Raw genomic sequence first — 12,543 nt, forward strand, 5'->3', positions numbered from 1 at the left:
GGGGCTGCTACCCAAGGAACATTAATACATACAGGCAAACAATCTTACTTGGTGGTACATGACAAATTGCTCCAGGTAACTCGATGTCACAACTTTCAGTTTTCCAGGTGCCATCAAGAGCCAGAAAAACACAATCCCCATCCTCTTGAATTTCCTCTGACCATCGATTTAGTGTAACCGGACTTCCATCCTGCCATCTGTAATGGATCCCATCCTGGTATTTAAATACATTTAAAAAGTTAAAATAATGAACAGGTAAAAATGGCTACAAAAATAATGGAGTTTTAGAAGAAAAATAAAAACCCTTACATTTCTGCTAGAGAGTCCGATCCACGTTGGATGGCCAGATTGGGCAACAGTGACCGTGAGAAAGGAAAGCTGGTATACGTCAGTTATACTGACCAGTTCCATATCTTTGCTTTTACATTCCAACAAAGCTGTGTACCAGGTCATGTTGCGGTGAATGAATTTGTACTTTTTCCCTTTGTATTCTATGTCTTCTGGTACAACAGTCTGCGTTGATGTCACATTCTCACCTGAAAATAATCATCGTATAATAAAATAAAGAGCTAGAAATAAGAGCAGAATAAACCTTAAATAAGCAACTTGCAATGAATAAACAAAACATTACACTGGAGAAACACATTTGTGTGTATGGTCCTCTATCTTTTAACCATGTTCTCATACTTGGGGCAGTGTCAAAACCAAAAGAGTTCCGAATTTACGGCAGACCCGAGCCAGGATTTGGTGCTACTCATAACCCCAAAAGTGATACGAGCTGGGACTCAATTTGACTCGACTCGGAACCCCAAAGTTTGGGTGTGTTTGTTTTTCAGGAAAACCAAACCAATCATCTCTACTTTCAATACGTGCAGTAATTAAGAGCAACAAAAACTCCTGGCACCTCTTCAATGTCTCAGACTGTCTTTTTAGTATTTTATGCAGCTTTTTGACCATTGTCAACTACTCTATGATGATATGTTTTACTCTCTTATTTCTTCATATGTTTCTACCAGTTAATTCGCAGTTTGTCCAGCAAGTGCTTCTATCATGAAAACTGAAAATACAAAACAGTTTTCAGAGTTGAACATAGAATTCTAACAGCTATACACTTTGTCCAAAATGTACCAATTTCATAGTTGAACTCTAATTTTGTGCAGTATAAAGTGTTACGACTAAGCACACTTAAAAAAACAGTGCAATGCATCCAAGGATTTTAGAAAATTTAGAACTACTATCACAGCGTTGCTACCTAGTTGATAGTCTACTAGTATTTGTGAATTCTATTTCATCTGCAAATTTCCCAACTAGATCGCTTTTAAAATAGTATAATTTTAAATACGGTGCAAGTGCCTTACCTCAATTTGCAACTACAGTAAACTGCCACATTTCAGCAAAACCTGACATTTTGTTTTTGAAATCTTTAGGCAGATAGGCGTCTATGGGCCTCATTTATCAACGAGTTTTATCACTCACAACTGGCGGGATGCAGCAAGGGGAGAAATGCGGTCAAACCCCGAAAATGCTGGTTTGATCGCATTTCTCATATGCACCAAGTGGTTGCGGTGGGTAATGCCATCTCCTCCCAGCACCCCCTCGGCGCGTGCATCCTTCTGCGCAGGGCGACCCCAGAGGGGCTTCTGGGTCTTAGACCCTGAAGTCCCTCATTCGCAAAGGGCCACTCTTACCAAGAGAGCGGTCCTTTGCGCATTCCTTCATGCATAACGCCATGATGCATCCCCCCCAAGAGTGATAAAACTTGTTGGGTATGATAAATGGTGCTCCAGCCAATCAGCTCCCAACTGTCAACAGATGACAGTTGGGAGCTGATTGGCTGCAGCACCATTTATCATACGCAACAAGTTTTGTACTAAGCCTTGGAGAGAGAAAAGCATATGGAGATAAAATACCAATCAATCAGCTCCTAACTGTCACTTTACAGGCTATGTTTGAAAAATGACAGAAGCTGATTAGTTGGTACTTTATCTCCATTCACTTTATCTCTCTCCAAGGCTTAAATTACCATCCTGCTGTCAAGTTTGACTCTGGAAGATCCCCTATTGAGGGGGTGGAAGCTGAGGTCCCTGGTTGGGAGAGTAATTGAAGGTGTGGGGCCTGTATGTATGATCTCCTCATCCACGATTATCGGATGTTGGCGAGACCTGACCAAGGTGCGGAGTCTAACCTACTGGGAGGTGCTCACCAGTGACCTCTCCAAGCAGGATATGGGTTTGTGCTGCACCCAGCAAGCAGGTCGTGGCCCTTTGGTCAGGTATCCGATACCTGCGGAAATAGAGACCAATACAACAACGGCCAGAAGCACCGTAGAGTATATATTCAGAAGCATTCGTAATTGAACACAGACTCAGTAGTGTTGACGCAATACTGCACCAAGAGGAGGTACTTGTAACTGCAAGCAAGTGGGGTGTTCGGAGGCACTGCTGCACCAGAAGGTGGCACTTGTATAGCACACAGGCAGGATGTTAGACGCACTGTTGCACAAGGAGGTGGCACTTGTATAGCACACAGGCAAGGTGTTCAGCTGCATTGTTGCACACGGAGATGACACTTCTAATAACTCGAAAGTATAACAGCAATGGAACCTGGAAATAAGAGACGGCTAGTATACACCAGTGACTACAACGTTGTTCAGGCAACCTCCTGGTGCCCCGGGTCAAGTATATATACCCTAGGGTAGCCGCTGATAGGAAGACAGTGTCAGCTGACCGAGACCATGCTACCATTGGTTGGGAGAACTGTCAAATGAGAAGGACTGTCATGGCGGCGCCCATGACGGACATCACGATGGGCAAGACACAGGGCCGCACAGGGAAGTCACTAGCACCTAAGGCAGAATCCTCAGCACATCACCTGCCGCTGCACCAGGTGTCTGACTGCACAAGGAGTCAGGGAAAGCCAGTGTTGGGGTAAGCAATGGCAGATCCTAGGCTGAATCCTGAAAGTACCCCCCCTTTTCAGGGAGGACTCCGGACACTCACAAGGCTTATCAGGAAATTTCCTATGAAAAGCTCAGACAAGTTGAGGAGCGTGAACGTCAGAAGCCTTGATCCTTCAGGTCCATAAGCCTTTCAATCAATAAGGTACTGAAGACAGTTGGATAGATAACAAGAGTCAAGAATCTTTTCAATCTCAAATTCGACACCCTTTTGAGTCTGTACTTGAGGTGTTTTAGGAGAGGAACATTGAAATTGGTTAAGGATCAAAGGACGTAAGAGGGAAATATGAAAAGTTTTTGAGATCTTCAGTGGAGGTGGAAGCTCCAGTTTATAGTTATACACCATTGGATTAATTATTTTGAGGATGCGGTATAGCCCAATAAAACGCAGAGCGAACTTCATGCTGGGTACTTATAAGCAAATGTTCTTGGACGATAGCCATACCCCATCTCCCAATTTTTTGTAGCTACTCGAGGATTTCTTCAACGAAGAATTTATATTTTTCCATAAATCTGCATAAATGAGCCCACCAAATTAGTCACAACTGGTACTTCCATGGATGGCAATTCTTGGAAGTCAGGCACTCGAAGATGTCTGCCATACACTGTAAAAAATGTCATGGAGCCAGAAGATGAATGATACCTGAAGTTATGAGAAAACTCAGCTCAAGGCAACAGATCAATGCAGTCGTCTTGTGAGGAGGATACAAAGTCTAATGAAGGTCTCCAGCTCTTGATTTACCATCTCGGTTTGACCGTTCATTTGAAGATGATAGGCGGTGAAAAACTTCAACTTAATTCTGCAGGTAGCGCAGAGTGCTTCCCAAAATTTGGCTACAAATTTTACCCCTCGATCTGAGACAATTTCTCTGGTAGTCCATGCAATCTGAAGACGTCTTGAATAAATATTCTCGCCAGGGATAAAATGAGCCATCTTTGAGAAACGATCCACAATCACCCAAATAGTGTTATGCCCTTTAGAAGGAGGTAATTCCACGATTAAGTCCATGTATAGATGAGTCCAAGGAGCAACTGGAACTGCCAAAGGGTGTAATGGGCCAACAACTTTACTGCGGGGTACCTTGTGTGGGACGCACTTAACACAGGACGATATAAAATCTCGAACGTCCTTTCTCACAGTAGGCCACCAGTAGGACCGTTGTAAAAATTTGCATGTCTTGAGGATACCAGAGTGTCTAGCGAAGAGTGAGGCATGGGCCCAAGTTTGTAAGCTCTTACGCAGTTGTGGAGCAACAAAGATCTTGCCAGTTGGGGAGTCAGCAGCTGAGTGGGTGCAAAGACAAGAGGGTCCAGGATTGGATAAACTTGGGATTGATCCTCTTCCTCCTGAGTGGTCAGAAAGGACCGAGACAAGGAGTCAGTTTTTTTGTTTAGAACACCAGGGCAAAACTGAAGCTTAAAATCAAATCTGGCAAAAACGAGAGACCAACAAGCCTGTCTGGCATTTAAACAATGAGCAGTTTGCAAGTATACCAAGTTTTTATGGTCCATGATGATGGTGATAGGGAATGTAGCACCCTCCAGAAGATATTGCCACTCCTCTAGTGCCAAGCGCATCGCCAGTAACTCCTGGTCTCTGATAGTATAATTCTTCTCCGTCTGGGAAAATTTTGACGAGAAAAACCCACATAGATGATTTTTTCCATCCTCAGATGTTTGAGACAGCACTGCTCCCACTCCTACAGATGACGCATCGACTTCCAGAGAGAAAGGTTTATCAAGCTGGGGTTGGTGAAGAATTGGAGCAGTACAGAAGGTTGTTTTCAAGTTTTGAAATGCTTGTATCGCTGAGGGAGTCCAGTGGCAAGGATTAGCTCCTTTCTTTGTGAGTGCTGTGATGGGCGCAACCAGCGAAGAAAAATTAGAGATAAATCTTCCGTAATAATTAGAAATTCCCAAAAATCGTTGGGTATCCTTCAATGAGTTAGGTTGAGGCCAATTTTGGATGGCACTCAGCTTGTCCGGATCCATCTCCAAGGATTTCCCAGAGATAATATGTCCAAGGAATGGCACAGAGGATTGCTCAAAAAGGCACTTGGAAAGTTTTCCGTATAAACAATGGTTCCAAGACGAGACAGGACGTCTCGTACATGACACCGGTGTGATCGTAAATCCTCAGAAAAAATCAAAATGTCGTCTAGGTAGACCACGACAAAGTTATAAAGAACATCTCTGAAAATCTCGTTTGCATAACCTTGAAAAACTGTAGGAGCGTTACATAACCCAAAGGGCATCACTAAGTATTCGAATTGACCATCTCGAGTATTAAAACGCGGTTTTCGACTCATCCCCCACCTTGATACAAATTAAATTGTAAGCCCTGTGGAGCTCTAGCTTTGTGAAGAAGCGAGCCCCACGAACTTCGTCAAAAAGTTCAGAGATGAGAGGAAGAGGATACCAGTTCTTGACAGTGATTTGATTAAGGCCACAATAATCTGTGCATGGCCTGAGGCCTCCATCATTCTTTTGTACGAAGAAAAATCCAGCCCCAACAGGTGAAGAGGATGGTCTGATTAATCCTTTGGCTAGATTCTCTTTAATGCATTCAGACATTGCTGCAGTTTCCGGAACAGAAAGAGGGTACACTCAGCCACGGGGTGGCATTTTCCCAGGAATAATATCTATGCAACGGTCTCCAGAACGATGAGGAGGTAATTTGTCTGCAGCCTGTTCGCAAAAAACATCAGTGAAGTCCTGGTAAGACTCAGGCAGGGAGAGAGCAGAGGAAACTTTCAATTGATCTGGAACAGGGAATTTGGAAGAAACTTGCTGAGTATGCACAGGAAGTACGTGGGACAAACATCGGTGAAGGCAGTTCGGACACCAGAGAAGAAATTCAATATTTGACAAGTTTAATGTAGGATTATGTTGTTTCAACCGAGGCAAACCGAAAACTAATCCGTAGGAGGAGTTAGGGAGGACTAGGAATACTAATATTTCCTGATGGAGACATCCAACACAGAGGGACACTGGAGCAGTAACAGAGGAAATGGACTCTTTTAGAATGATGTTGCCGTCTACCCCCGAAAGGGTCAGTTTGTTGGGAAGAGGAATAACTGGAATGCCCAACGATTGTACCAAGGACTCAGAAATAACATTTCCAGCGGCTCCAGAATCAACTAAAGTTTTCACATTTTTTGTCCTAGACTTGTGGAAAAGAGACACCGATAAAAGACTATCCATTAAATGAGTTGGCTTGATAACTATCCCCAACTGGACGCCCTCAAAACCAGTTAGGGTCTTGCGTTTCCCGCAAGCAGAGGACAATTCTTAAGAATGTGATCTGGAGCAGCACAATAAAGGCAGAGGGCCTGATTCAGAGCCGCTCGTAAGCGGCCGCTCGTTCGCTCTGAGCGATGTTCGCACAACTGCGCATGCGTATGGGTCGTAATGCGCATGCGCAAACCAGTCATTGCGGTCGGAAATCGTGCGCTCGCAAAACAGCGAGGGGCTGCTAATTTGATTGACAGAATGTACCGTTTGTGGGTGGTAACAGGGGAAGGTGCTTGAAAACGGGGGAGTGGAGATCCGAACGCAGGCGTGCCAAACGGTCAAAAGGGCGTTTAATGGGAGTGTATAATTAGTAAAGGAGCGTCATCGACCACGTCACTTGGTTGTCTTTTAGCCTGAACTGCTCAGACATAGAGGAGTCAACAAACTGCAAAGAGCGAGCGCTCAATTTAAATAGCCGGCTACTTTTTTGGAACGACCGTCCGCAAATAGCGTCCGGCTCTGAATCAGGCCCAGAGTTTGTTCTGGAATCGATGGGTACGTTCAGTCGTGGACAACAGGGACCTATTAACCTGCATAGGTTCTTCCTTATTTGTCGTTGGAGAAGAAGAACGTGCATTAGGTACTATTTGATTCCGAAATCGATCATTTTGCCTTCAGAGAAGGATTCTGGAAGATCTCGAGAGGCTAGATCATCTTTTATTTTCTCTGATAGTCCATGTAGGAAGGCGGCTTTGAGGGCCTCGTCGTTCCATTTCAATTCAGCTGCAATCGTTTGGAAATGGACCACGTACTGGCCCACAGTACGGGTCCCTTGGCGAACTCGAAGCAGATCAGACGAGGCAGAGGCAGTATGGCCTGGCTCATCGAAGATTCTTTTGAAGGAAGAAATGAAGTTGTTGTAATTAAACACAAGGGGATTCGCTCACTCCCATAATGGAGAGACCCAATACAAAGGGGTGCAGACAGAAGTGAAATGATGTAGGCCACTTTAGATTTAGACATTGGGAAGTTCTGTGGCAGGCACTCGAATTGTATTTCGCACTGAATGATGAAGCCTCGGCCTCACCTCGGGTTCCCATCAAAACGCTCAGGAGACGCCAATTGAAGACAAGACTTCTGAGTCACTGGAACGGGAAAATGAACTGGAGGAGTTGGGAGAGCAGACACCGAGGAAGGAGGAAGTAGTGTAGCTAGAGTAGACTGAATTGCGAGCAACTGCCCAGACAGTTCCTGAAGATATTGAGACACTTCATGATGCGCTGCCTCCTGGTTATACAAGCTTCCACTGGTCTTGAACAAACTGTCAAGTTTGACTCTGGGAGATCCCCTATTGAGGGGGTGGAAGCTGAGATCCCGGGTTTGGAGAGTAATTGGAGGCGTGGGGCCTGGGTGTATGAACTCCTCATCCACGAGTATCGGATGTTGGCGAGACCTGACCAAAGGCGCGGAGTCTAACCTGCTGGAAGGTGTTCACCAGTGACCCCTCCAAGCGGGATATGTGTTTGAGTTGCACCCAGCAAGCAGGTCGTGGCACTTTGGTCAGGTCTCCGATACCAGCGGGAATAGAGACCAATACAACAATGACCAAAGAGATGCACTTCAGAAAGAAGCACAGTAGAGTTGATATTTGTAATTGAACACAGACTCAGTAGTGTTGACACACTACTGCACCAAGAGAAGGTACTTGTAACTGCGAGCAAGTGAGGTGTTCGGACACACTGCTGCACCAGAAGGTGGCACTTGTATAGCACACAGGCAAGGTGTTCAGACGCACTGTTGCAGAAGGAGATGGCACTTGTTTAGCACACAGGCAAGGTGTTCAGATGCACTGTTGTACAAGGAGATGGCACTTGTTTAGCACACAGGCAGGATTGTTAGACGCACTGTTGCACAAGGAGATGGCACTTGTATAGCACACAAGCAAGGTGTTCAGATGCACTGTGTAATTTGGTTGGAGAGATCCAGGCACCAAACAGTTAAAGCTTTCAGCTCCCAGGATGCCTCGAGTCCTCCTCCATATATACCCCACCCCTAGCCATAGGCCTTCAGTTGTGTAACCAAGCCTCAAGGCAGGCAGGGAAAGAGGAGAAGGAAAATCAATCGTACACCAGAAACACTCTCAGACAAGATGAGGGAATCCGTGACCAAAAGAAAAAATAACCCAATGAAGCCAAGTGTGTCAGGATGGGTGCCCTGTGGACCCTATGGACCTCGAAGAAAGTTATCACGGTAAGTTTACCATAACTCCAATTTTCTTCTTCAGGGTCCATAGGGATCCACATGGATACCATGGGATGTCCTAAAGCAGTTCCTCTAAGGTGGGGGACGCTCCTTTACAGAAAGGAGAGCATATTGCCCAAAGGAAGCATCCTGAGAGGCAAAAGTATCAAAGGCATAAAACCTAAGAAAGCTGTGGACAGAAGACCACGTGGCTGCCTTGCACAATTGCTCAGCAGTGGCACCACGACTAAATGCCCACGATGGCCCTACAGACCGAGAAGAATGTGTTGTCACCGTGCTTGGTACAGGGAGATCAGCCTGTGTGTACACCTGAGAGATAGTCATACGTAACCATCGAGCCAGGATCTGCTTGTTAGCTGGCCATCCTCGTTTGTGAACACCATATAATACAAAAAGAGCATTTGATTTTCTAACAGAGTTTGTACGCACCACATACTGTAGTTACGGAGAGCACGAACTACATCCAGGGAGGCTTCACCTACAGAAAGGTCTGGAGCCTGAAAAGCTGGAACTACAATTTCTTAATTTACATGAAAATGGGACACTACCTTAGAAAAGTAAGCCTCAGAACAGCTATATCCTGGTGAAAAATCAAAAATGGGGAGCGATAAGAGAGCGCTGTCAAATCATCAGAGACTCTGCGTGTAGAATGGATAGCGAGGAGAAAAAGTGTCTTTGCTGTGAACCATTTCAAGTCTACAGAGTCCAGTGGTTCAAATGGGGAAACCTGTAGCCCCTTAAGAACCAAAGACAGATCCCATGGTGCAACCGGTGGGACAAAAGGAGGCTGAACTCGCAGAACCCCCTGAAAACAAACCTCTAATATCTGGCAAAGAAGCAATCTTTCTTTGGAACCAGACAGAGTGCAGAAACTTGTACTCTCAATGTAGCCAGATGGAGACCAAGGTCTAATCCAGCCTGGAGAAAACCCAGAACCCGGGAAACCCTAAACAGTTTAGGGTCATACTTCCTACGGGAACACCACTGACCAAAGGAATTCCAAACTATAATAGATGCGAGCAGAGGAAGGCTTTCGTGCTCTAAGCATCGTTTGAATCACAGAGCTGGCAAAACCCTTGGCTCTGAAGATGGAAGGTTCAAGAGCCACTCCGTCAAAGCTAGACGAGGTAAGTCCGGATGTTGGCAGGGACCCTGCATTAGCAGGTCCTGCCGCAGAGGTGGAGGATACGGACTGAACCAATGACGTCCGGGCCAAGCCGGAGAAACCAGTATTACTGTTCCGCCTTCCTGCTTGAATTTCCTGATAACTCTTGGGAGGAGGGAAATCGGGGGAAAGAGATACGCCAGCTTGAAGTCCCATCTTACTGGTAGTGCATCCACGAATGCTGCTGATGGGTCTCTGGACCTGGACCTGAACCTGGGGATCTTGCGGCTGTGACGTGATGCCAAGAGATCTACTTCTGGTAGACCCCACTTGTTTACCAGGAGCAGAAACACTCCCAGATGGAGATCCCACTCTCCAGCGTGTATGTCTTGATGACTTAGGAAATCTGCTTCCCAATTGAGAACTCCCGGTATGAATATTGGCGAGATGGCCGGAAGAGGACGTTCTGCCCAAATCAGAATTCTTGTCACTGCCTTCATTGCTGCAAGACTTTGTGTGCCTCCTTGATGATTGAGATAGGCTACTGTAATTGCATTGTTGGACTGGATCTGGACTGGCCTGCCCTGGAGCAGGTCCTGTGCCATGATCAGTGCTCTGTATACTGCTCGCAGTTCCAAAAATGTTTATTGGCAGATGAATTTCCTGATTTGTCCATCTTCCCTGAAAGGTGTGATGACCTGTCACTGCCCCCCATCCACGAAAACTGGCGTCCGTGATGAGAAGCACCGAATTTGGAATCCAGAAAGGACTCCCTTTTTTCAGATGGTACTTGTTCAGCCACCACAGGAGGGGGAGGCGAACCTCCGGAAGTGAGGAGGATCCTCTGGGACCTTATTAGATGATACTGTCAGTTCCACCTGAAGAGAATCAATCTTTGCAGAGAACTGGAGTGGAACAGAGCATACACCACCATGCCGAAAGTGGATACCATTGATCCCAGGACCTGCATTGCTGATAGAATGTATACTCTTCACTTACGTAACAGATTGCGTATCTGCAATGATAAAGCTGTAAACTTGTCCTCTGGCAGAAACACCCTTTGTGCCTGAGAATCCAGAAATGCTCCCAGATGTACCATCTGCTGTGTTGGAACAAGAGATGATTTTTTCCAAATGATGATTCAGCCGTGCCTTGGCAGACAAACTATTGTCAATTGAAGATGGTTTTGCAAAACAACTGGAGTCTGTGCCAATATCAGAAGGTTGTCCAGATATGGAAGTATTCGGATACCGTGACGCCTTAGGTAAGCAGTCATGACTACCATAATTTTGGTAAAGGCCTGAAGGGCCATCGACAGACCAAAAGGCAGTGCCCGATATTGGCAATGTTGCTGCAGGGCAGCAAACCATAGAAATCTTCAGTGGGATGACATAATGGGAACATGTAGATACTCATCCTGAATGTCCAAATGAATGATGAAACCATAAAATCCCCAGGCTCCATTGCCAAAAACTGGAGAGTTCCATACGAAAATTGGGAATAGGGATAAACCTGTTGAGGGTTTTTAGGTTTAGGATAGGTCAAAAAGCCCCATTTGGTTTCTGAACCAAAAACAGATTGGAATAATAACCACTTACACACGGACCGGGATTATTACCCTGCCTGCAGTAGAGATTGAATAGCCTCCTGAAGGGCCAAGGTCTTGACCGCATCTGTTGGGGGATCTGTGCAAAAAAAAAAAAAAACTTATGGGGAGGATTCCTCCTGAAAGTAAGGGCATACCCCTGAGAGACCGCTTCTCGGACCCAGGCATCTATTGTTGTTTGACGCCAATAATCCGCAAATTGAAAAAGTCGGCCTCCCACCCTGGGATCCCCCAGGAGGAGGCCCGCCCCATCAGGCCGAAGGTTTGTCGCCCTGTTTAGAAACTGGATGTTTTGTCGGCCCCGACCTCCTAGTTTGTTGCCTTGTTGTCTTGCAAAAACTACCTGATTCTAATAAAGTATTCCTTTGCTCTTCCGAAGGCCAAAAGAAAAACTGCTTAGGTTTTACTGTAGGCGTAGATGGCAATCCTGTTGATTTTGAAGCTGCCAGAGTAGAAATTATCTTGTCTAACTCTGCTCCAAAAAGTATCTTTCTCTGGAAAGGTAAAGTTTCTAGAGCTTTGTTTGATCCTGTATCAAGCCTTTCAGGATCTTAACCAAATTGCCCTGCGTGCTACTACTGAAGCTGCTGATGCTTTGGAAGCAAAAATTCCAGCATCCACTGCAGCTCTTCCCAAATAGGGGGAAGCAATCGGGAAGCCGACTGCCTAAATACCGGCAGCCGGCTTCCCGACTGTCATATCCCGGCAAGGGTGAAATGCCGGGCGTCTAGATGTAGACGCCCGCATTTCCCCGACGCCGGGAGACCGGCGCCCGGCATCACGATCGTAGTGATGCCGGGCGCCACGAGTGGACAGCCGTGGGGGGGGAGGGTTAGGTTTAGGGCTCCCGGGGGGGACTTAGGGCTAGGCACCCCCCGGGAGGGTTAGGCTAGGGGGAGGGAGGGTTAGGCACCCCCGGGGGGGACTTGGGGTTAGGCACCACCCCGGGGGACTTAGTTTTAGGCAGCGGGGAAGGGGGTGGTTAGGGTTAGGCACTTAGAGGGGGGATTAGGGTTAGGCACTTGGGGGGGAAGTTAGGGTTAGGCAGCCCTAAGGAGGGTTAGGGTTAGGGGGGTTAGGTTAGTAGATACTCACCTATCCACGATCGGGATTTCCAGCGCTGTCGGGCTTCCGCTGCTCGGAACTCTGCTGATGTCGGGCTGCCGCTGACGGGAATCGAATCGCCGGCCGTGACTGCAGCGGCTTCTGGTGCGTCTCTGACACCAGAAGCAAGGACTGCCAAGCGCGTTTCCCCGTAAGCGAAGAATCGCCTTACCTGTCATCTCCGTGCGTCCGGATGCAGTTCAGCTGCTAGCAAGCTAAGCAGAGACCCGCCAAAATCACCAGCACAATTACTGATGTTTTGGGCCGGCGGAGGTA

General features: G+C 46.6%; 1 protein-coding gene across 1 annotated transcript in view; it reads right to left on the bottom strand.

Annotated features, from left to right (window-relative positions):
• LY75 (lymphocyte antigen 75) overlaps positions 1-12,543 on the bottom strand; it is a 185,778-nt gene that overhangs the window by 39,079 nt on the left and 134,156 nt on the right. Inside the window, exons 25-26 of the mRNA XM_088474805.1 lie at positions 310-536; positions 49-214 (exon numbers count right to left, since the gene is read on the bottom strand). Coding sequence (XP_088330931.1) covers positions 49-214; positions 310-536 — 393 coding nt within the window. The remainder of the gene's footprint in view (positions 1-48; positions 215-309; positions 537-12,543) is intronic.

The sequence above is a fragment of the Taudactylus pleione genome, unplaced genomic scaffold, assembly GCF_031769625.1.
Source record: "Taudactylus pleione unplaced genomic scaffold, aTauple2 ptg000156l, whole genome shotgun sequence".
NCBI classification, from domain to species: domain Eukaryota; kingdom Metazoa; phylum Chordata; class Amphibia; order Anura; family Myobatrachidae; genus Taudactylus; species Taudactylus pleione.